The 22,711-nt window shown below is 33.0% G+C and overlaps 2 protein-coding genes and 1 long non-coding RNA gene across 3 annotated transcripts; all 3 read left to right on the top strand.

Annotated features, from left to right (window-relative positions):
• Positions 1–917: 917 nt before the first annotated feature.
• Positions 918–21,113, top strand: LOC143203024 (G-protein coupled receptor Mth). Its single transcript, XM_076415118.1, has 7 exons — positions 918–1,710; positions 9,191–9,631; positions 12,025–12,103; positions 14,217–14,404; positions 17,794–17,968; positions 20,590–20,732; positions 20,780–21,113. The coding sequence occupies exons 1-7, from the start codon at positions 1,032–1,034 to the stop codon at positions 20,944–20,946; spliced, it is 1,872 nt and encodes a 623-aa protein (XP_076271233.1). The 5' UTR covers positions 918–1,031; the 3' UTR covers positions 20,947–21,113.
• Positions 7,178–7,583, top strand: LOC143203034 (uncharacterized). Its single transcript, XR_013007271.1, has 2 exons — positions 7,178–7,316; positions 7,376–7,583. It is a non-coding gene; the product is annotated as an uncharacterized LOC143203034 (long non-coding RNA).
• Positions 21,114–21,876: 763 nt separating the features above from the next.
• LOC143203032 (complex III assembly factor LYRM7) lies at positions 21,877–22,436 on the top strand. The gene has a single exon (XM_076415130.1). It carries the CDS (start codon positions 21,884–21,886, stop codon positions 22,313–22,315), a length of 432 nt encoding a protein of 143 aa, XP_076271245.1. The 5' UTR covers positions 21,877–21,883; the 3' UTR covers positions 22,316–22,436.
• The last annotated feature ends 275 nt before the right edge of the window (positions 22,437–22,711 follow it).

The following is a 22,711-nucleotide window of genomic DNA, read 5'->3' as shown; positions in this document are numbered from 1 at the left end:
TAGTTTTTAGGTTTTGTTTTCGCTTTGTCTATATTTATTATAGTATATTATTATTTTTTTAAATATATTTTAAATTCTACTTTTACCAACTAGAGGTTTATCTGGACTGGACCTACTTTAGAATATAACTTTAAAAATCATCCCAGAACACATCCGGTCTTACCCAGTCTAGTTACGGCCGTGACAGGAATCATTTTCCTTATCGGATTTTACACTCTTGCCTAGGAGAATCACAAACATACATTTACGACCCTGTCCCATCAGGATTCGAACCCGCGGCTATCGCAACAGTAGGAGGACCGTTCTATCGCCTTTACTACTGTGTCACCAAGCCGGCTAGTATATTATATAAAAATAGCAATTATCATATTAAAATTATTCTCAAAATTATTATTTCATCTCTCACAATTTATACAGGAAAGGATTCGTATATCTTCGTCTGACATCACGAATTGAACAAAAGGCTAGATTTTTGACCAGATTTCAGTCGATAGTTCCCAACGCTAATTGAAGGTACGAGTCATAGCGACGTCTTTATTATATAATTTTTTTTAATTTACTGATATGTAAGTAAACATCTTGTCTAAAGTGGATAGCAAATATGTTTTAAATTTCTTTTATCCCATTTGGAGAAAAGCATCTAAAATATAGACTTCTAGAACAAAAAATGATATTTTACAAAAATCGTGATTAATATAAGATATAATATAAGATATAATAAAAAGCAATACAATTAAACAGCTATCCTTAGTTAGAACCGTTTCTTTAATCAACATAATGCACTATTATGATCGTTTTTATATACGTTTGGTAATCTATATAATGTTGGCCGTTGATATTCCACACTTTTATATCATAATCCGATACCAATTAAAACGTACGTCTGAATTTCATCTATTTGCCAGCCATTACATTAACAGAGCAAATATTCCCTCGGTATATCCCGCGCGGTCCCGCATTCTCCTAATCGCTTTTTTAACGTACTCGGTGCCGTTTCGCGAGTAGTGAGGCGTCAGGTCCATAACAACACGATGCTTATCGTCGTGTTTTATCTGCTGATTTGTTATCAGACGTGCGATGCGATCGAATGGCGAAAATGTTGCGACGATCAACAGGAGGCGCATACAGTGAACGACACTTTGGTGTGTCAGGCCCAGGCGGTGACTCGGTATCAAGTACACACGGACGCGGTGAATTTTCTGTATCACGGGGACGATGGACAGTGCGTGGATACGAGCAGCGAGGGGTTCTTCAGCTATGAGGTCATCGGAGGCAAGTTGGTGTCGAAGAAGCAGAGCAACACCACTTTCTATAAGTGTTGTCCTTTGAAGTACGTCTACGATGCCGATAGGAGGTCCTGTATGAAAGCTGACAACTTCAGCGAAGCCTTCCTCGGACGTAACTTAGTCCAGATCGGTTTGCCACAATGTAAAGTCATCAATGACACGAGCGTGAAGAACTTTACCGAAGCACAAGACAGTGTCAGTGGGCTAGAGCCTGGTAGTTTCTGTCTGGACCGTCAACATTCCGGGAATTTTATTATCAGGAAATGTGAGCGAGACATGAGTATTTGCAAAGAAAAACGATGTTTCAAGAAATGTTGTCCGGACGGGCAGAGTTTTTTCGGCGGAGGAATATGCAAGGACACCTACGTTCATGGATTTACCATCAGCGATCAACATTACTCAGGTTACATTGAAGATCCTAAAGGTAATTTTCTATTATATTTGATTTTGTTTGTGATTATTACTCTTAATTCCGTGAAAATATTAAAAACCATTATCGATTAGTTTTTTTTTAATTACTTATTATAGCAATCCAGTAAATTATCCTGTAATCCTAATTTGCTATGGTTTGAAAACTGTAGAGTACTTATTCTGCTATAAACATTTTGGGTTTAACATTTAACAGGTTAATTAAAAAGTCCTCGGCATGAAACATAGATGGCGCTACTAGAATTAAATCCATATGTTTTTTAGTTAGCCCTAACCCTAAAAAGATGCGTGTATAAACTTGAGAGCTGTCGGATCATTAGTTTGTGAATTATAGCATTTTGAGTGAAGCAACTTCTTTTATTGTGAAAAAAAATGGATAAAAAGGAATTTCGCCTGTTGATAAATTATTACTTTTTGAAGGGAAAAAATATAGTTAAAGCAAAAAGTTGGCTTGATGCCGAGTTTCCGGACACTGCCTCAGGAAAATCAACTATCAAAGGACTGGTATGTTAACTTTAGACGTGGTGAAATGAGCACCAAAGACGGTGAACGCAGTGGACGCCCAAAAGAGGTTATTACCAACGAAAACATTAAAAAATTCCCCAAAATGATTTTGAATGACCGTAAATTAAAATTGAATCAAATAGTAGACACTCTAAAGATATCAACCGAATGTGTACATCATATCGTTCACGAATATTTGGGTATAAGAAAGCTCTGTGTAAAGTGGGTGCCGCGCGAGATCACTTTTGACCAAAATCAACGACGAGTTGATGACTCGGAACAGTGTTTGAAGATGATCAACATGGCTCCATCAATTCACTCCGAAGTCGAAGTACAAATCGTACTACAAAAATGGTATCAAAAAGTTGGAGGTTCGCTATAATCAGTGTATCACCCTTGAAGGGAATTATGTTGAATAAAAAAATAATTTTGCCAAAAAATGTGTTTTACTATGGTAGGCCGAGGACTTTTCAATTGACTTGTTACTTCGCACTACCTTGTTAGTAATCTTTGCACACACTGGTTTCAAGCCTTGTTGGTAAAGTGAAAACTGAATATATACTAACAGGACTGAAATCTACCCAATGACCAGTACCTTTTTTTGTACATCAGCTTGACCTTCTTCATATATGGCTTCCATCTTAGCTTAATATCAAGGGCTATGCCAAGATATTTGGTTACTTGTTGATTTATATATTGCGGCCAGTCTTCTACCCATAATTGTATTTTAACAATGGTTTCTTTTTCTTTTTGTAGTGTCGTCTGCAAATATACCAAAACATTTTCAATGAATGTTGACAGGTCTCTAGCGTACAGCAGATAAAGGACTGGTCCCAATACACTTTCCTGTGATATACATGCTTGTATTTTCTTTAAGTTAGAATGGGTTTATTCTTGTTTAACTCTGAAGTATCGGTCAGTTATGTATGAATAAAATGGAGAGGCAGTGTCAGATAACCCGGTCCAACTTGTCACTCCAGGGCAAGTCTCCGCGACCAGGTGTTTGAAGTTGTAGAACATTTTCATTTATCAGAATCTAAATTGAAAGGGAATTTTGAACAGCAAGCTAATTCAGCAATTCATAAACTTATTTTAAATTTCAATTTCGAGGTAACAATGAGTGAAAAGGAAAAGAAAGAAAAGAAAGATTGGGTACTATTTAGAGAAGTTGTGAATTGTAAATCAAAATAAAACGTATAAGGAGATATATTTATCAGTATTTTGTTAATTGGCGTGGATTAGTTGGGCCATTAACTACAGTTTTACGATATTTTCAGTAAACAGATTAGATTTACCACATTTGACACCGTAATAGATAACTTATCTGAGTATGCATACCATTAAATAGATTATATTGACGCATTATATTTTTATCCACTAATAAGTGAGATAATGTCTTTAATAATAGAAGGTCGAGGGAAAAGTAGTTTCTATTTTATACGAATTGGTGGTTTTGAAGTCGTGCATCCTTAGTAAAGCTCATTTAATGAAACCAAATCACAGCGTACTTGAAAGGCTACGTTGAAAGGCCACAGTTGATAAATGGGAAAGGCATTGTTCTTTATTATGATATATATTTAGTGACTCGGCAAAAATTGCGAGAAATTTGCTAGGGAGTCTTGATACACACACTGTATAGACCAGACCTTGCCCCGTTGGACTACTATTTGCTTCGATCTTAATGGTGTAAATTTGCGTTCAATAGAAGCTCATGAGAATCACTTGGTTGGGCATTTCTTATAGAAACTTCAGTAGTTCCAGAACACATCAGTTGCAGATCACAGCGCTAACAGGTCAACTGACTATTAGATTTAAATCCATATGTTTTTTAATTAGACCTAACTCTCAAAAGATGCATGTATAAATTTTACAGCCGTCGGATAATTACTTTGTGAATTATGGCATTTTGAGTGAAGCAACTTTTGTTATTGTGCAAAAAAATGAATAAAAAGGAATTTCGCCTGTTATAAGGAATATTGCTTTTTGAAGCGAAAAAATACAGTTGAAGCAAAAAGTTGACTTTATGCCGAGTTTCCGGACACTGCCCCAGGAAAATCAACCATCAAGGATTGGTATGCTAAGTTTAGACGTGGTGAAATGAGCACCTAAGACGGTGAACGCAGTGGACGCCCAAAACTGAACGCGTACATCATAATATTCACGAATATTTGGGTATGAGAAAGCTCTGTGCAAAGTGGGTGCCTGGCGAGCTCACTTTTGACCAAAAACAACGACGAGTTGATGATCAAGCGTAATAAATCCGAGTTTTTTCGTCGATATGTGACAATGAATGAAACATGACTCCATCATTTCACTCCGAAGTCCAATCGACAGTCATCCAAGTGGACTGCACGCTATGAACGCGCTCCAAAGCGTGGGAAAGCGCAACAATCGGCTGGCAAGGTTATGGCGTCTGTATTTTGTGATGCGCGTGGAATAATTTTCATTGAGTACCTTGAAAAAGGAAGGACCATCAACAGCGACTATTACATAGCGTTATTGGACCGTTTGAAGGACGAAATCGCCGAAAAACGGCCTCATTTCAAGAAAAGAATGTGCTGCTTCACCAAGATACCGTGTCAAAAATCTATGAATTGTGTTACGAGCTGCTTCCTCATCCATCGTATTCTTCAGATCTGGCTTCCAGTGAATATTTGCTATTCTTAGATCTCAAAAGTATGCTCGCTGGGAAGACATTTTCTCCGAATCTGAGGCCTATTTTGAAGCAAAGGACAGTATCGAAATGTTGGAGAGTCGCTATAATCAGTGTATCACCTTGAAGGGAATTATGTTGAACAAAAAAAAACTAATTTTGCCAAAAAATGTGTTTTACTATGGTAGGCCGGGGACCTTTCAATTGACCTGTCATATATTGCTATATTGTTGTCGTATAATTGCCGATTAGTATTTAAACTTTTTATAAATTTGCTTTGAATTCGAAAGAAAGAACTAAATTATATATCCCCTACTACTATAAAAATCAATTACTTAAAACCGTTCATAATTCATTCCTGCTGCCTAGTTTCATATATCATAATGGAATTTTTATCTAATATCTCATCAAGTTAATTAAGATTATTTGAATTTATCGATTTACTTAGAATTTAAAAACTTCTGTGAAAAATGGAAAAAAGCAATGACTATCTATATACAATATTGTACACAATCTTCCGAATATAAATCTAGCACAAATATATATTTTTTAAACCTTCAAACCAAGATCTTTTAAGAACAATCCTTTATAAGTGTATAAATATCATGATAATTAGATGAAATTTTAACGATAATTTATTTTTGCAATGTTTTTATTATTAAAATAACAAGAGACAGGCAGACTATTTTTTTATCTAATTTATCTAATGTTATCGGTGTATGTGTTGATTTTATATTTTAAAAGTGGGCGATATGTGAGATTTAAAAGAGTAAAAGGATTTCTTTATTTCCAGTTTCGAAATATATTGGACCGGCACACGTATAGTACATTCTAAGTTTTTTTAGTATTGCCTGGTGGATATTTGTTACGTCGAAACATTACAATGTTGCCACATCAACTCCGAGTTTTAATTCAGTTGGCTTTGACACAAAATATTCTAATGTAAATAAAATAATTGCACAAAAATGTTATCAAATACAATTTATTTTAACATTATACTATATCTAAAAACTACAGTTAATTATACAGCCATAATAATTTATAGGTAAGAGTTAAAACCTGTTATCACTATTGCATTAAATAATTTTGCATACGTCCGACAGCTGGTCGCCGTCCTGTTGTCAGATGTACGCTAAATTATTCAAAATATTAGTTACAGGTTATAAACCGGCAAACATTATTTTAGCCTTTTATTTTGATAAATTTTAAGTGGCTCCGTAATATATCATATTACTTTGTTCGAAAATGCCGAAAACAATGCATATTCAGGATCACAAATTGATTGCGGTTTTAATAGGTTATTTTGAAAATGAACGAGATAACCAAGACCCCCTTTTGCTGGTAATTTCCGTTAGAGAGGTAATTATTGATGATATTAAATAATATAAGTCCCTACAATTTTATTGAAAATGTTTTTAGCGGGTTGCTGTCGTGCTAAATATTACTGTGGGTACTGTGAATAATATCGCTTACAAAATTAAGAATAATACGTTAGATTCACCCAAGGAAACTTGTCTACTTACAAAGTGAGTGACGAATCTGGATCATCTTGATATTGGCTCTATTCGAGACCAAATATACGAAATGTCTAAGTACACAACCTATTTCATCGAACAAACATAATTTAATAAAATTATTTTAAAGAAAATTGTCTCTCTGGAAAGTATACATAGAAGAATTAGGGACATACAGTTTTTTGAGGGATGTAAGATATCCTTTCATAGAATCTTACAGGGCATAAGGTTTAAATGGTGTAAAGATAACCCTCGGAGAGGTTTAAAGGAACTTCCAGACATTACCTTAAAAAGAATTCAATTAAAGGCATAAAATAATGTAAGAAACTTGAATATTTCAAAATGGTTCATTGTGGCGTTCGTGGCAAGACAGTAACAAAAAAAGTGTAAAGAGAATAAAAATTGATGGAAAAAGGTAAAAGTTACAATAGCAATTGGGTTTTGTTGGTCATTATATGAACATAACACCTTACACGATAAGATGTTTTATACAGATTAGAAATTAACAGTTTAGTGATTGAATTGGACAGTGAGTAGTAAAGTGAAAGTGACTGAAAGAAACTTTCAGGATATGTGATAATGCTGGAAATTCCTGACACAGAGTGATGAGAGTGGAAACAACTGAAGGTATGCATATAGTTAGTTGAATATGACTGTAGAAAATGGTATTGTAGGGCGTGAAAGATTTGTGTGCACAGATATAATTGTAATTGTTCAAAATTACACATAAGCATTGGGTTAGAACGTTTGAGGAGAGAATGAATATTAACTGTTTTGTATATATGGTAAATGCATTAGACAGAATTCAGTGATTAATATTATCAAGAATAGTGTACACGGGTAGTAGCAGAAGAAATAAAAATACAGTGATACCAAGATGACTTGCCAAGTAAACACACCATCGAAGGAAACAAGAAGTAAACATAAAAAGTAAATATGCTCTTGAATGAAAGTAAGATACGTTCCTCAGATATACAATTGTTAATTAGGTGGATTAGGCCATCAGGGGGATACCACTACATAAAAAAACCCGCCTAGAAATTTTACATCATGGATGGTGTGAAAAAAGTTAAATGTAAACAAAACAAATCTAACCTACAAACTATAATACCTGTGTTCTTAATTGTAATTTTAAGTCCTTCGATAATATATGTATTAGATCTACTATAATGTTAAAATAAATTATATTTGATAACATTTTTGTTCAATTATTTTATTTAAATTAAAATTTTCTTGTATGTCAAAGTCAAACTGAACTAAAACTCAGAGTTGATGCGGCAACATTGTAATGTTTCAACGTCACAAATATCCACGACGCATTACTAAAAAAACTTTGAATAGACTATATATTTTATCTTAAACGAATAAAATATCTTTATTATATCTGTAATATGTATCAATACTTTCGATAATGTGCATTATATTTTATATATAGTTTTCAACTGTTTTCTACTAAATGTATTAACAGAAAAATAAAAAGAAGTTCTCTTCTAAATTAAATCAAGATCTTTTGGTGTTATAACGCTGTCCAACAAACAAGTTGACATCCTAAATTGTTGAAGAAAATACCTAATAAGTGGATGGATTAATAAAACAATTGATGGTTCATAAGATCTATTTACACATAAAAGAAAAAAATTAACCATAAGACATTTATGGCTATTAAAATTGTTAAAATTCCTTCTTAGTTTTGCCCAGAACATTTATATTTCGGTGTAAGTTTCTTATAAATATTAATAAAAGGTAATTAATTAAATTTTTAACTCCAATAAAGATAAATGGATGATATCGAATGTGTATGTTGATAATGATTTTGTGTATTTGCCTCATATATTACCTGTTATTTAGACGAATTTCGCAAGTACCTTTAAAATTTAGTATTTATCAAGATAATGTAATAGATCTGATTTAATTTGCTAAAATTTTATTTATGTATATATTGTTCTTTATTCGTATTTTGTAAAGTATTCGTAAACTGTAAATGTAATAAATAAAAACTATTTAACAACGTCTACGTAATTTATTAATGTAGATTATTTTGTAGAAGCTGCGTTGTGTAAATAGTAGAAATAGTACATGATTTTGAAGCTTTGAAGAATTTTCATTAAATCGTGGATACTTAAACTAATCTTAAAGTTTATAAACAAACTAATAATTTTTTTATTATTTAATTATCACATTATTACTAGTCGTTTCCGACTAACCTACAATTTGTCTTTATAACTTAAATTTAGGTATATAACTAGGAGGACCCATCGGCCCTATTTCACTCTCTGGTGAAATAATGTTTATACATGTCACTTCTGTATTTTTTATTATATGCACCTCACTACACAACACTACACAAAATCAGATGGTTTGATTTTTTGAGTCTGTGACCTGCTCTGGTGGTATCCAAAAGTTGCAATACTTCAATATTCTCATGAGAATGGAATCTTTCCTCATGCCCCCTTGCAATTGTCTTGATTTCTTGACATACTGTGGGTATCTGAAGGTCTCGATGTAGGTAATCAGCCCTATAGTATTTGGGTGCGCCCACAATACCTCTCAGGACTTTGTTCTGAAAAATTTGTATTTTATTTATGTTACTTTTTGATGAACATACCCATAATTCAACTCTTGGTAAAAGGAGGCCTTAAAATATATATAAAAAATCATAAAGTTGCATTTTCACTGATAAAAATGTAGTTAATATGATTGTGAATGTGCTATGGAATTGCAAAGGACAGCAGAGTCGGCTGCAACTGTATAACATAAAATTATGTGTCGAATTAAAATTACATTTTTATGTATCTATTTTCTAGATGATTACGAGCTAATTTATGGAACCAAATGTCCTGGAGTATCACTAATGCCAAGAAATACCATCCAGTACAGCATCACCAAGACAGGAAATTTCCGTTACTACAAGAACTACACCGAATCGTTCATAGAAGAAGATGTTCTGTCCTTTACCAATTACTGTATCGAACACGCCACAAAAGGAAAACTAGTCGGCTATTTCTTATTCATGTGTTACAAGACACCCGAGATATCTGCGAAGTTTACGTACACATTTTGGGTCAAAATCCTGTCGTGTGTATTTTTGGTTTTCACGGTACTCATCTACGTGTTCCTCGGCGAGACTAAAAGTACTTTTGGCAAGATATTAATCAGCTATTGCACCACCGTGTTCTTTTTGCTAGCTACTTTAATCGTATCTAACATACGATTTACGTATGTAGGAGTAGAATGTAAATTAAGAGGTAAGTACTTTATTATGTGTGGTTATTAGGTAGTGTTAATGTTTATTATAAGATCCCTAGACTCTATTTAACAGATCAATTGAAAAGTCCCCGGCCTACCATAGTAAAACATATTTTTTGGCAAAATTAAACTTTTTTATTCAACATAATTCTCTTCAAGGGCGATACACTGATTATAGCGACCCTCCAGCTTTTCGATACCATTTTTGTAGTACGATTTGTCCTTTGCTTCAAAATAGGCCTCAGTTTCGGCGATCACCTCTTCATTCGACGAAATTTCTTCCCACCGAGCATGCTTTTGAGATCTGAGAACAAGAAATGGTCGCTGGGACGAGATCTGGAGAATATAATTCGAAGCCCAATTCATGGATATTTCACATCGTTTTCACTGACTTGTGACACGGTGAATTGTCTTGGTGAAGCAGTACTTCCTTTTTCTTCAAATGCGGCTGCTTTTCGGCGATTTTGTCCTTCAAACGGTCCAATAATGTAATATGTAATAGTCGCTGTTGATAGTCCTTCCTTTTTCAAGGTAGTCATTGAAAATTATTCCATGTGAATCCCAAAATACAGACATCATAACCTTGCCAGCCGACTGTTGCGTTTTCCCACGCTTTGGAGCGGGTTCATCGTGTGCAGTCCACTCGGATGATTGTCGATTGGACTTCAGAGTGATGTGATGGAGCCATATTTCATCCATTGTCACATATCGACGCAAAAACTCGGGTTTATTATGCTTGATGATCTTCAAACACTATTCCGCATCACCAACTTGTCGTTGTTTTTGGTCAAAAATGAGCTCGCGCGGCACCCACTTTACACAGAGTTTTCTCATACCCAAATATACGTGAATGATATGATGTACACGTTCAGTTGATATCTTTAGAGAGTCTGCTATTTCATTCAATTTCAATTTACGGTCATCCAAAATCATTTTGTCGATTTTTTAAATGTTTTGGTCGGTAACAACCCCTTTTGGGCGTGCTTTTTACCACTGCGTTCACCGTCTTCTGTGCTCATTTCACCACGTCTGAACTTAGCATACCAATTCTTGATAGTTGATTTTCCTGGGGCAGTGTCCGGAAACTCGGTATCAAGCCAATTTTTTGTTTCAACTGTATTTTTTTCCCTTCAAAAAGCAATATTTTATCAACACGCGAAATTCCTTTTTATCCATTTTTCCCACAATAACTAAAATTTCTTCACTCAAAATGCTATAATTCTCAAACTAATGATCCGGCAGCTGTCAAATTTAGACACGTATCTTTCGAGGGTTATTTGAAGTGTAATGGCCAGTCAACACTTGTCTTTTCAGTAGGATTATTTTTTGTGTAATTATTATATCTCATTGATAATTCTACCGTATTAACCAGACATTGTTCCTTTTCACTACCACCTGTTTCGGTCGGTGACTTATGACTTGGCCGAATAATATACATTTTGTTCGTAAATTTTCTTTTTGTGCATTTCTCTAATTTTTCATATCAATTTCAAACATTAATTAATTATATTTGAGTCGTTTTGATCGATGACCCTTTATGACTTTTCTGGTAAAACCAGCATTATATCATTGTAGCACTGATTCTTGGGCGAAAAACTAAACCAAGTTATATTTGTAAACCGCTTTTGAAGCCATCTTTGTATTACTACCGGAGACCAAAATAAGTGGTAGTCACATGGAGCAAGGTCTAGACTATATGATGGATGCAACAAAACGTTCCAATTAATCTCGCACAAATATTGCTGAGCCGTTAAAGCTGTGGTCTGTGTCGATGGTTCCTATCTACCTGTTTCTTTCTGCAGTAGAGAGTCTGCAATTCTGGCCTAATGCTACAAACAAATTTCTTGGTGTTAGAATGGTTTTTGCAAAACTTCTTTAAGCTTCGAACATATTTCTTTACGCACTATATGGTCTACGTAATCCACTTTTCATCATTGTATATCATTCAGAGTTTCGTTCCAGTATAATTTCGGTTTAGCTTATATAGGGCTACATATGGGAAATTTCAGATGTGTATTTATAAAATAACACAAAATGATTCCAGTTATTAAGTGACGTTAATACACAAATGTTTATTTATATACTGAAACTTATTTATTAATTTTGTATTTTATATGATAACTAGTAAAGTAAATATTATTTTTTTTAATACATTGATTATTTAGCTATTTTGTGTCACATTCTATAGGGTTGTTAGTTCAATAAATTTTCGCTTACCAGTAAAAAAAAAAGAATTTCGTTACTATCTCATATGCAGCTTCATTTTTTCTTAAACCATTTTACAAATCTGTCAAAATTTTATTAATTGATCCGTCAAAATTTTAATGACGATTAATTATTAAAAAATAAATATTATTAACACTAAATAATTGATATATTGTATCTGTTTCAGCATACATAACCATATTTTGTCACTTTTCCACATTTGCTTGGGTAAATATTATGTCACTGGATATTTGGTGGACTTTCAGGTAAATATAACATTTAAGATTAATTAATTATTTTATTTTATTACTATAACACCCTTTATTGTCAAGATATATTCGTTTTAATGCCTTAATATCTTGTAAAGTTCTTATAAGTGCTTTTATGAATGATTATTTCGATATTTTTAACTGGAATAAAACAACTGAACAAAAATATTATCAAATATAATTTATTTTAACCTTATAGTACATCTAAAAACTACAATTAATTATACAGCCACTATATTTTATAGGTTAGTGTTATAGCCTCTTGTCACTGTTGCTTTCAAGAGTTTTCCATACGTTTGACAATCGGTACAATTTTGACAGGCTCATTCAATACGTGTTCGAACTAATCAAACAGCATTGTGTCTCTTTTTAAGTAACAAATTGCGGTAGGCAATACATTAAACATCTCGATGACGTATCTATAAAAAACTTTAAATAGATACACCTCAATACACAACACTACACGAGATCAGATGGTTTGATTCTTCTGAGTCTGTGTCCCGTTCTGGTGGTATCCAAAGGCTGCAATATTTCAATATTCTCATGAGAATGGAGTCTTCCTTATGCCCCCTTGTAATTCTCTTAATTTCTTGACTGCCTGTGGATATCTGAAGGTCTCGATGTAGGTAATCAGTCCTATAGTATTTGGGTGCGCTCACAATATCTCTCAGGACTATGCTCTGAAAAATTTGTATTTTATTTATGTTACTCTTTGCAGAACATCCCCATATTTGAACTCCGTATGTCCATATAGATTTCAGTATTTGCTTATATAATAGCGATTTATTATGTACTGATAATTGCGATTTTCTTCCAATTAGCCAGTAGATATTCCTATATTTCAATTCCAGTTCTTTTCTTTTCTTCTTTATATGATCCTTCCAGCGAAGTTTTGCATCAAGATTCATTCCGAGATATTTAGCGTTGTTGCTACATATGGAATGATATTATTATTTAATGTTATTGTTGCTTATACGGTCTATTTATAGACGAACTGTTCATGCACATATTTACTTTCGTTGATTTTTGTTTTCCAAGCTTGTGCCCAATTATTTATAATGTCACTTGCCTGTTGTAATTTTCGTGAGGCTTCTTCACTATTGTCTCCGACAGCTATAATCGCAGTATCATCAGCAAATGTAGCCATCGTAATAATCTCCATTTGTGGTATATCACAAGTGTAGAGTAGATAAAGCATTGGTCCCAGTACACTTCATTGTGGTACATTTGCTTTAGCTTCTTTTATTGTAGAGTAAGCTTCTTCTTGTTTGACTCCAAACATTCTGGTGGTAATGTATGATTTTAATAGTTTGATGTGTTGTTTTGGTAGATTTTCTGTCGTTTATGAACAAGGCCTTCATGATAAACCTTATCGAAGGCTTGGGCTATATCTAGGAATATAGCTGAGCATACTTTTTTACTTAGTAGGCTTTTTCAATAACATCTGTTATTATGTGGACCTGGTCAATTGTTGGATGCTTGTTAATAAACCCAAACTGGTGTGTTGGTATTAGGTTTTTTCTCTCTAATTATTTTATTTAACGGAAAGAAAAGGCGATTTATTGAAAGCAATACTGGGGGTAAAAATAGACCAACCCGTCTCACTCGTTCACCAATGAGGTGCCAAACAGATGGATGAATTGTCTGGACCGTATTACACATATACTTAAAAAACAACTAAATTTTTATAAAGTCAAAAAGTCTTTATAAAGAGACAAAACTTATTGAACAATCTGTTATAGTCGCTAAACAAATTGCTACATGTTTCTTTTTATATTATTTCTAGAAACGTTTTGGTCGATATGTTCAAAAATACTATTTTCTCAAACATATCAAGCTATAAAAATATTTGTACGTAATAAAATCGAACGTATGCCCGTATTATAAACATTTTATTCTTACAATGCCGCTGCAAAGAAAAACCGACGTTTACTAATAATATTTTGTTCGATTTACAATCGATTTACGAGAATTCGATCTATATATGTGGAACAATAACAAGAAATATTTTTAACCGAATCTAAATTTGTTCAAAATATTTACGGCCGGGCAAGAATACTCGGATGTTTTATCAATATTTGATATTCTATTGTCTTTCTCGTAATTTCAGTACGCAGAAAAGAGTTATCGGTAGCGATCAACGAAGAAAGGATCTGAAAAAGTATTTGTTGTATTGTCTGTATGGATGGGGATTGCCGTTGGTATATCTGCTGTTGATAATTCTGGTTGAAAGGTTGGAGATACTACCGAATACGATTCATCCATATATTGGTATACACTACTGCATTATTGAAAACAGTAAGTATTCAATGTATTTTAGTAATCTCTATTTTATGATGGACTAGATGACTCGGTGGACTTTGTACCACTTATGTCTATGTTGCAAGTTTTCTCTACCAATAATAACAGCGACTGTAAGGTCAGATGATGATAACAGGTGGAGCAAAAGTCCCGCTACCATTTTGATTGCACGCCATCTTGGTTATGTGACGTTTAGCTTTGTTTGGCTTTAATCGTTGTGTTGTGTACAGTCCAAATTTTATTATGGATATATTTAACTATACGCCACAAGAACGAGCAGAAATAGTGACAATATTTATTGAAAATAATCGTTCCTTTATTGCCACTCAGCGGAAATTGCGTCAAAAATATCCTAATCATCCAGTGCCTCACAAAACTACAATTTATCGTTCACATGCGAATTTCCGACAGTACGGTACGACAGCAGACAGGCCTCGTTCTGGAAGACAACGGACGTCTAGTAACGCTGAAAATGTGGCTTTGGTTGCAGAATTTCCAGAGCCTGTTCGGTGAAATTGAAGATTTTTTGTCTAAATTGATGAATGAGCGATGAATCCCATTATCTTCTCAGTGGCCACGTCAATAAACAGCACAGTTGGTTTTGGGGAACCTAGAATCCTCAATTCATGAAGCATCATTGCATTGCATCATCACCATCATCATAAAAACAATTGTACGGTATAATATTCATGCTGGAAACATCATTGATCCGTATTTTTTTTGAAAATGACGTTGCTGTTACTGTGACTGTTGAACCAAGACATTATTCGAATTTTTTTTGTGTCTAAAATGGGCTAGAGGACATGTAGTTTCAGCAAGATGGGGCCACAGCACACACAGCTCGTTTAACAATTCAATTGTTGAATGACGTTTTTACACGAAGACTAATTTCGCGACGTGTCGATTTAGCATGGCCAGCCATATCTCCGAATTTAACAGCACCAGACTTTTGTTAATTGGTTTTTTTTAATCTAAAGTATATGTGAATAAGCCTCAATATTCAACATCTTCAACCAGATAATATTCGTCACGTAATTTAAGAAATTCAGCTTCAGATGATCCAAAAGCTGCAATATTTCAATATTCTCATGAGAATGGAGTCTTCTTCATGCCCCCTTGTAATTCTCTTAATTTCTTGACTGCCTGTGGATATCTGAAGGTCTCGATGTAGGTAATCAGTCCTATAGTATTTGGGTGCGCTCACAATATCTCTCAGGACTATGTTCTGAAAAATTTGTATTTTATTTATGTTACTCTTTGCAGAACATCCCCATAATTGAACTCCGTATGTTCATATAGATTTCAGTATTTGCTTATATAATAGCGATTTATTATGTACTGATAATTGAGATTTTCTTCCAATTAGCCTGTAGATTTTCCTATATTTCAATTCCAGTTCTTTTCTTTTCTTCTTTATATGATCTTTCCAGCGAAATTTTGCATCAAGATTCATTCCGAGATATTTAGCGTTGTTGCTATATGGAATGATATTATTATTTAATGTTATTGTCGCTTGTACGGTCTATTTATAGGCGAACTGTTCATGCACATATTTACTTTCGTTGATTTTTGTTTTCCAAGTTTGTGGCCAATTATTTATAATGTCACTTGCCTGTTGTAATTTTCGTGGGGCTTCTTCACTATTGTCTCCGACAGCTATAATCGCAGTATCATCAGCAAATGTAGCCATCGTGTAGAGTAGATAAAGCATTGGTCCCAGTACACTTCATTGTGGTACACCTCCTTTAGCTTCTTTTATTGTAGAGTAAGCTTCTTCTTGTTTGACTCCAAACATTCTGGTGGTAATGTATGATTTTAATAGTTTGGTGTCTTGTTTTGGTAGCATTATCTGTCGTTTATGAACAAGGCCCTCATGATAAACCTTATCGAAGGCTTGGGCTATATCTAGGAATATAGCTGAGCATACTTTTTTACTTAGTAGGCTTTTTCAATAACATCTGTTATTCTGTGGACCTGGTCAATTGTTGAGTGCTTGTTAATAAACCCAAACTGGTGTGTTGGTATTAGGTTTTTTCTCTCTAATTATTTTATTTAATGGAAAGAAAAGGCGATTTATTGAAAGCAATACTGAGGGTAAAAATAGATCAACCCGTCTCACTCGTTCACCAATGAGGTAGCCAAACAAATGGATGAATTGTCTGGACCGTATTACACATATACTTAAAAAACAACTAAATTTTTATAAAGTCAAAAAGTCTTTATAAAGAGACAAAACTTACTGAACAATCTGTAATAGTCGCTAAACGAATTGCTACATGTTTCTTTTTATATTAATTCTAAAAACGTTTTGGTCGATATGTTCAAATGTTCTGTTCGGTGAAATTGAAGATTTTTTGTCTCAATTGATGAATGAGCGATGAATCCCATTATCTTCTCAGTGGCCACGCCAATAAACAGCACAGTTGGTTTTGGGGAACCTAGAATCCTCAATTCATGAAGCATCATTGCATTGCATCATCACCATCATCATAAAAACAATTGTACGGTATAATATTCATGCTGGAAACATCATTGATCCGTATTTTTTCTTTTGAAAATGACTAAGATGTTGCTGTTACTGTTACTGTTGAACCAAGACATGATTCGAATTTTTTTTGTGCCTGAAATGGGCTAGAGGACATGTAGTTTTAGCAAGATGGGGCCACAGCACACACAGCTCGTTTAACAATTCAATTGTTGAATGACGTTTTTACACGAAGACTAATTTCGCGACGTGTCGATTTAGCATGGCCAGCCATATCTCCGGATTTAACAGCACCAGACTTTTGTTTATTGGTTTTTTTTTTATTGGAAAGTATATGTGGATAAGCCTCAACATTAAACATCTTCAACCAGATAATATTCGTCACGTAATTTAAGAAATTCAGCCTCAGATGTTGCAGAATTTCATGAAAAATGCTTTAAAATGAACCGAAAATTGCATAGCGAATCTCGGTCACCATTTAGTCGATGTTGTTTTTCAATCATAACGAAAAAAAAATTTAACGACCAAATAAACTTTTTATGAAAACCAAACTTAATTATCTTTTCTTTGAGCAAAGTTATAGGCAATCAAAATGGTAGCGGGACTTTTGTATACTATGGCTGTCAGATTTAATGCTATTTTTCTATATTTTGAATAAATCGTTGTTCTAATAAAGACATTATTAACCTTTTCTGAACTCCTATAAATATTTCGAAACAAAATTAGCCACATCGGTCCAGCCAGTTCTAGCAACACTAACATACACAACTACAGATTTCATTGTTGTAAACTAAAACTTCTACATGAAAATAGACTTCGTCACTGAAGATTACCGACTGAAGCCTGCGTTGTTATTTCTCAAATATAATTGGTTTTATTGTTATAAATTCGTTTGTTTTAGGAAATTACGGCCGTTTACTCTTTTCCCATGTACCTCAGCTCATTTTTCAAATATCAAATACCATACTGTTTATAAAAACGATAATTTACTGTATACGAGTAAAGAACGAAATAAATAAAATGAACCATAGTTCGAACCGCAACGAGAAAAGGAAATTGTCAGCTGATAAGGAGAGGTGAGTGAAAATGATTAATTAATGAAACAAAAAAATACGATGAAAACGGACTTTTTACCAAGAAAGCATCTGCTGATGACAAACATTATTACGAAAATGATCAATGAAGTTTTATTTTTAACTAGCGACCCGCCCCGGCTTCGCACGGGTGCAATGCTGATACTAAATTAAATACACTACAGAAAAAATATGAACGTTGTATATAAAAACATAGCGGCCCGCTCCGACTTTGCACGGGCATAAAATATATATGCCTATGTCACTCAATGAAAACATGATTAAAATCGATCCAGTATTTTTGGTTCATTCATTACTGCCCTTGGCCTGCACGCATTAAATTTGGAGTAAAACAATTCCTCTTCCCCTATACTTACTATGAAGATTTCCTGCTATCTTTGGAATATCTAAATTCATACAATTTTTATTACATTACACATTTTTAAACGCAAATTTTAAATTTATATCTCCGAAAATATTTGTTTAATTTACATGCTGTAAGGAACCATATTGATCTATATTAATTGCACACTGTATTTAAGGTACTTAATTCGATAAGGATTAATGCCGTATTGCTTAAAATAGCTTCGTAAATAAGCCATTTTCTCACGTAAAAAGTAAACAATAAAAATGGTTAATGTGGGTTATCCCTAAAAGATAAACATATACCATCGCGGACTTTTTTGTAGACCTTTTTATGGTGTACAATACTGTAGTACATTAATTTGATCTAACTCGTAGGGTTAGGCAGCGTTTTTGCTAATTGCTAAATAAGCTTAAAAAAATAGGTTAATTTACGACATCACGTTAGAAACCTCTAAAATTAGCAATGTTGCCTTAGTATATTATGCATGTATTATACATATAAACCTTCCTCTTGAATCACTCTATCTATTGAAAAAAACCGCATCAAAATCCGTTGCGTAGTTTTAAAGATTTAAGCGCACATAGGGATATAGGGACAGAAAAGGCGACTTTGTTTTATAGTGTTTGTAGTGACAATCGGCCACTTTTTAAAAAATATCTATATTATAATTTTAATTTCTTAGTTTTGTGACTATCTCTGAAATATATTTCACAACCTATAGATTGAGTGTTGATGTAAACAAAACGTGTATAACAAAAATATGAAATTCTATCAATAAAATGAACGAACTGACTTATAACATAGCAGGTAATAATAAAAGAATTAGACTGGCTGACCTTACATTCCTTCATATATTAAAAATAATCAGATGTAATTGTTAATGAATGAAATAAAAAAACTTTTTCCTTATGTAATATGTTAATGTAACATTATTAACATATATCTTTACAGGTAATTTTTTAAAATTAGTTTTTTTTTTATTCAACATAATTCAAGGGTGATACACTGATTATAGCGACTCTCCAACTTTTCGATACCATTTTTGTAGTACGATTTGTCCTTTGCTTCAAAATAGGCCCCAGTTTCGGCGATCACCTCTTCATTTGACGAACATTTTTTCCCTGCGAGTATTCTTTTGAGATCTGAAAACAGGAAATACTCGCCTGGGGCCAGATCTGGAGAATACGGTGTATGAGGAAGCAATTTGAAGCCCAATTCATGGATTTTTGCCATCGTTTTCACTGACTTGTGACACGGTGCATTGTCTTGGTGAAGTAACATTTTCTTTTTCTTCAAATGCGGGCGGTTTTCGGCGATTTCATCCTTCAAACGGACCAATAATGCTATGTAATAGTCGTTGTTGATGGTCCTTTCTTTCCTAGGTAGTCAATAAAAATTATTCCATGCTCATAACGTTACCAGCCGACTGTTGTGTTTTCCCACGCTTTGGAGCGGGTTTATCGTGTGCAGTCCACTCGGATGACTCTCGATTGGACTTCGGAGTGAAATGATGGAGCCACGTTTCATCTAATGTCACACATTGATGCAAAAACTCGGGTTTATTAAGCTTGATCATCTTCAAACACTGCTCTGAATCATCAACTCGTAGTTGTTTTGGGTTAAAGGTGAACTCGCCTGACATCTATCAAATTTATACACTCATCTTTTGAGGGTTAGGACTAACTCAAAAACATACGGATTTAATTCTAGTAGCGCCATCTATGTCTCAGGTCGGGGACTTTTCAATTGACCTGTTACAGACTACTAAAGCTGCTTCCATAAATAAGCAAGTAGGTGTATTTTATCACAATCTACAAGACATTCCTGGCTTTTTTTATAATTCGCCCCATTGAGTAGAAGTGTTGAACAAAATTGTGCTTTTGGATCACAAGACTTACGCATGTCCGTAGCATATAGTTAGTAGCAAACTGTATAACTTAAAACAATCCAATTAAAATATTCTGTCACTGTAATAATATCAATGTTTATAATCTTCAAAAAACTAGATTATTTGTATTTTGACAGTTAACAGATATGCCAATATTATTCAACGAGGATAACTAAAGATTTCATGAGTAGTTTCATGAAAAGAAACGATTCTTTAATTCCATACAAGTTGGAGGAATACTTCTCAAACTCAATCAATTCAAGTAAAAAAATCTGTAAAAATAAAAGGAATGTTTAAGAAAAATAATGAAATGCAAAACATAATGAAATCTTGTTCCAACAAAGTTCTAATTACTTGTTAATATCGTAGGTTATTTCTAATTATCAAACTCGCCATCATTATGGGATGCTTCTGGCTATTCGAAGTCGGTACAGCTTTTTTCAATCTCAGCGCCTACAGTCAATTTACGAAAACTCTAGAAATCATACTCGATACTATCACAGGATTACAAGGTAAGCTTTAAAATAAGCAATATATAAACTCACAAGATATATTTTAGGTATATACATCTTTATTATATTCATTTGCAAGAAGAAAACCATCGGCAGAATTAAATCAAAGCTAGGCTTCGGAAATCGAAGCCTGGGATATTCGACTTCGTTAACGCAAACCAGCCAACTATATCCAATACAGAAGAGACAAACAAGCATGAGTATCACTTATTAGAATTTGGATACTTTTGTGTATTTTCTTATTTGTAACCAGTTAAACTGAAACAACACTTATCTATTTTTAGATATTACACGAAAAATGTTTATGTATTGTCATATATTATAAATGTAGCCATGAAATGGTATAAGTTTATTTTTCTAATAAAATTTTAAAAATTGGCATTAATATTTTAAACGTTAAAAGCGATGTTGCCATATGACATCTCTCGTAATATTTCAAAATATTTGGTTAACTATAACTAGATATTTATATTCTTTATATAAAATCTATGTTAATTTAATTATTTAGGCAGTAATAGATAAAGTTTAATAAATGTTTCATGTAAATCAAAAGAATAATGAATTTTTTCAAATATAGTAATTTAAAATAATATATCAAAAAGAAACTGTATATTGCAAAATATATATTGATCAATGTACACGGTATTAGTTAATGTATGTACAAACAAGAATTTAGACAAACATATATTGATATAAAACAAACTGAATACTGGAGGAAGCTTTATTATTTTAAACGTAAAAAATTAAATGTATAGCTTATAGTACATCCCTAATATATGTGTCATATTTGGTTGCCTATATCCGGATCTTTATATTTCATATGTTAAATATTTGTTCACCTGATTTAATTATTTAAGTATTATTAAATTCGTTTTTGTAATAGTTCTTTACAAAAAATATAAAAATAAAAGGTAACTGTATATTACAAAATATATATATTAATCAGTACATATTAGTTTCTGTTTTCTGTCCTAGATGGCGCATATATATCGTAAATTATTTTTAATTCTTATTAAATATATGCACAAAAAATTAATTATACAAAGTAATAATAAATCAAAAGAAAACATTATGGTACTCTATTTTACAGTAAATAATATATACAACCCTAAATACACTGCGTTGATTAGCTGGCAACGTCGTCATGTTACATGAAAATTATAGGTTATGACTTTTTATTATTAAATGAAAATTATCTAACAAAATTTATTTTAATGATGTCTAATAGTTTAAGACAAGAAGTGTTGCATTGTTTTAAGAGTTTACATCGTGTTAGACAGAGTGTCTTTCATGGAGACGAACGGGCGCTTACAGAAGGTCGGAAGAAAATTAATGAAGAATTTTCCAAACAGAAACACGTTCAGAATGTTGAATCTATACGGGAATTAATTAATTATTCCAAGGAAGTGGAACATGAATTGAGGAGTTGTGTTATACAAGCGCAAGAAGTCAAGCCGGGTGTTTACCAAGCTACAATAACCAAAGATACAGCTAAGTTGGATAATATTCCTTTTGATGCAGAAGCTTGTTGCAGTAGTCCTGAACCGAAGACTAATAAAGCGAAAAAATGTGGTAGCAACTAAATTCTGTAATATAGTTATTTATTTATAGTACAATATATATTTAGAAAAAGTATGTGATAATAGTAATATTTATAAAATGACATAATAGTTAATAAATCTTATTAATGATTATTCCAAAAAACAGACGTGTTTCTTTTATATTTCATTAGAATTTTATAACCTCGTATATCTTTCAAAAGATACATAAACATTGTTCTGTTGATCTTTGACTGAATCCTTTTTGTTTATAGATATAGAGATATTATCTAATGCCAGGAGATTAAATTAGTTAGAACAATATGGAACATGACATCTTAGAAAAATAAACACGGTATTTTTATACATGGGAAATGTTTTGTTTATATTCCTTTTGTTCACTTTAATAAACATGTTACTAATATATTTCAATTTCATAGA

Source organism: Rhynchophorus ferrugineus, unplaced genomic scaffold, assembly GCF_030347505.1.
Source record: "Rhynchophorus ferrugineus isolate W39M unplaced genomic scaffold, kcgeb_rfMv2 rfM9, whole genome shotgun sequence".
Taxonomy (NCBI): Eukaryota; Metazoa; Arthropoda; class Insecta; order Coleoptera; family Curculionidae; genus Rhynchophorus; species Rhynchophorus ferrugineus.
Note: the sequence above shows the minus strand (reverse complement) of the source record. Positions and strands in the feature narration are given on the sequence as shown.

What these genes read in the sequence shown, in the direction of transcription:
- LOC143203024 (XM_076415118.1), top strand. Translation starts at nt 1,032, where the DNA reads ATGCTTATCGTCGTGTTTTATCTGCTGATTTGTTATCAGACGTGCGAT. An exon ending in GATATTTGGTGGACTTTCAG is followed by an intron (nt 12,104 to 14,216) that starts GTAAATATAACA and finishes TCGTAATTTCAG; the next exon opens with TACGCAGAAAAGAGTTATCG. An exon ending in CTACTGCATTATTGAAAACA is followed by an intron (nt 14,405 to 17,793) that starts GTAAGTATTCAA and finishes CGTTTGTTTTAG; the next exon opens with GAAATTACGGCCGTTTACTC.
- LOC143203032 (XM_076415130.1), top strand. Translation starts at nt 21,884, where the DNA reads ATGAAAATTATAGGTTATGACTTTTTATTATTAAATGAAAATTATCTA.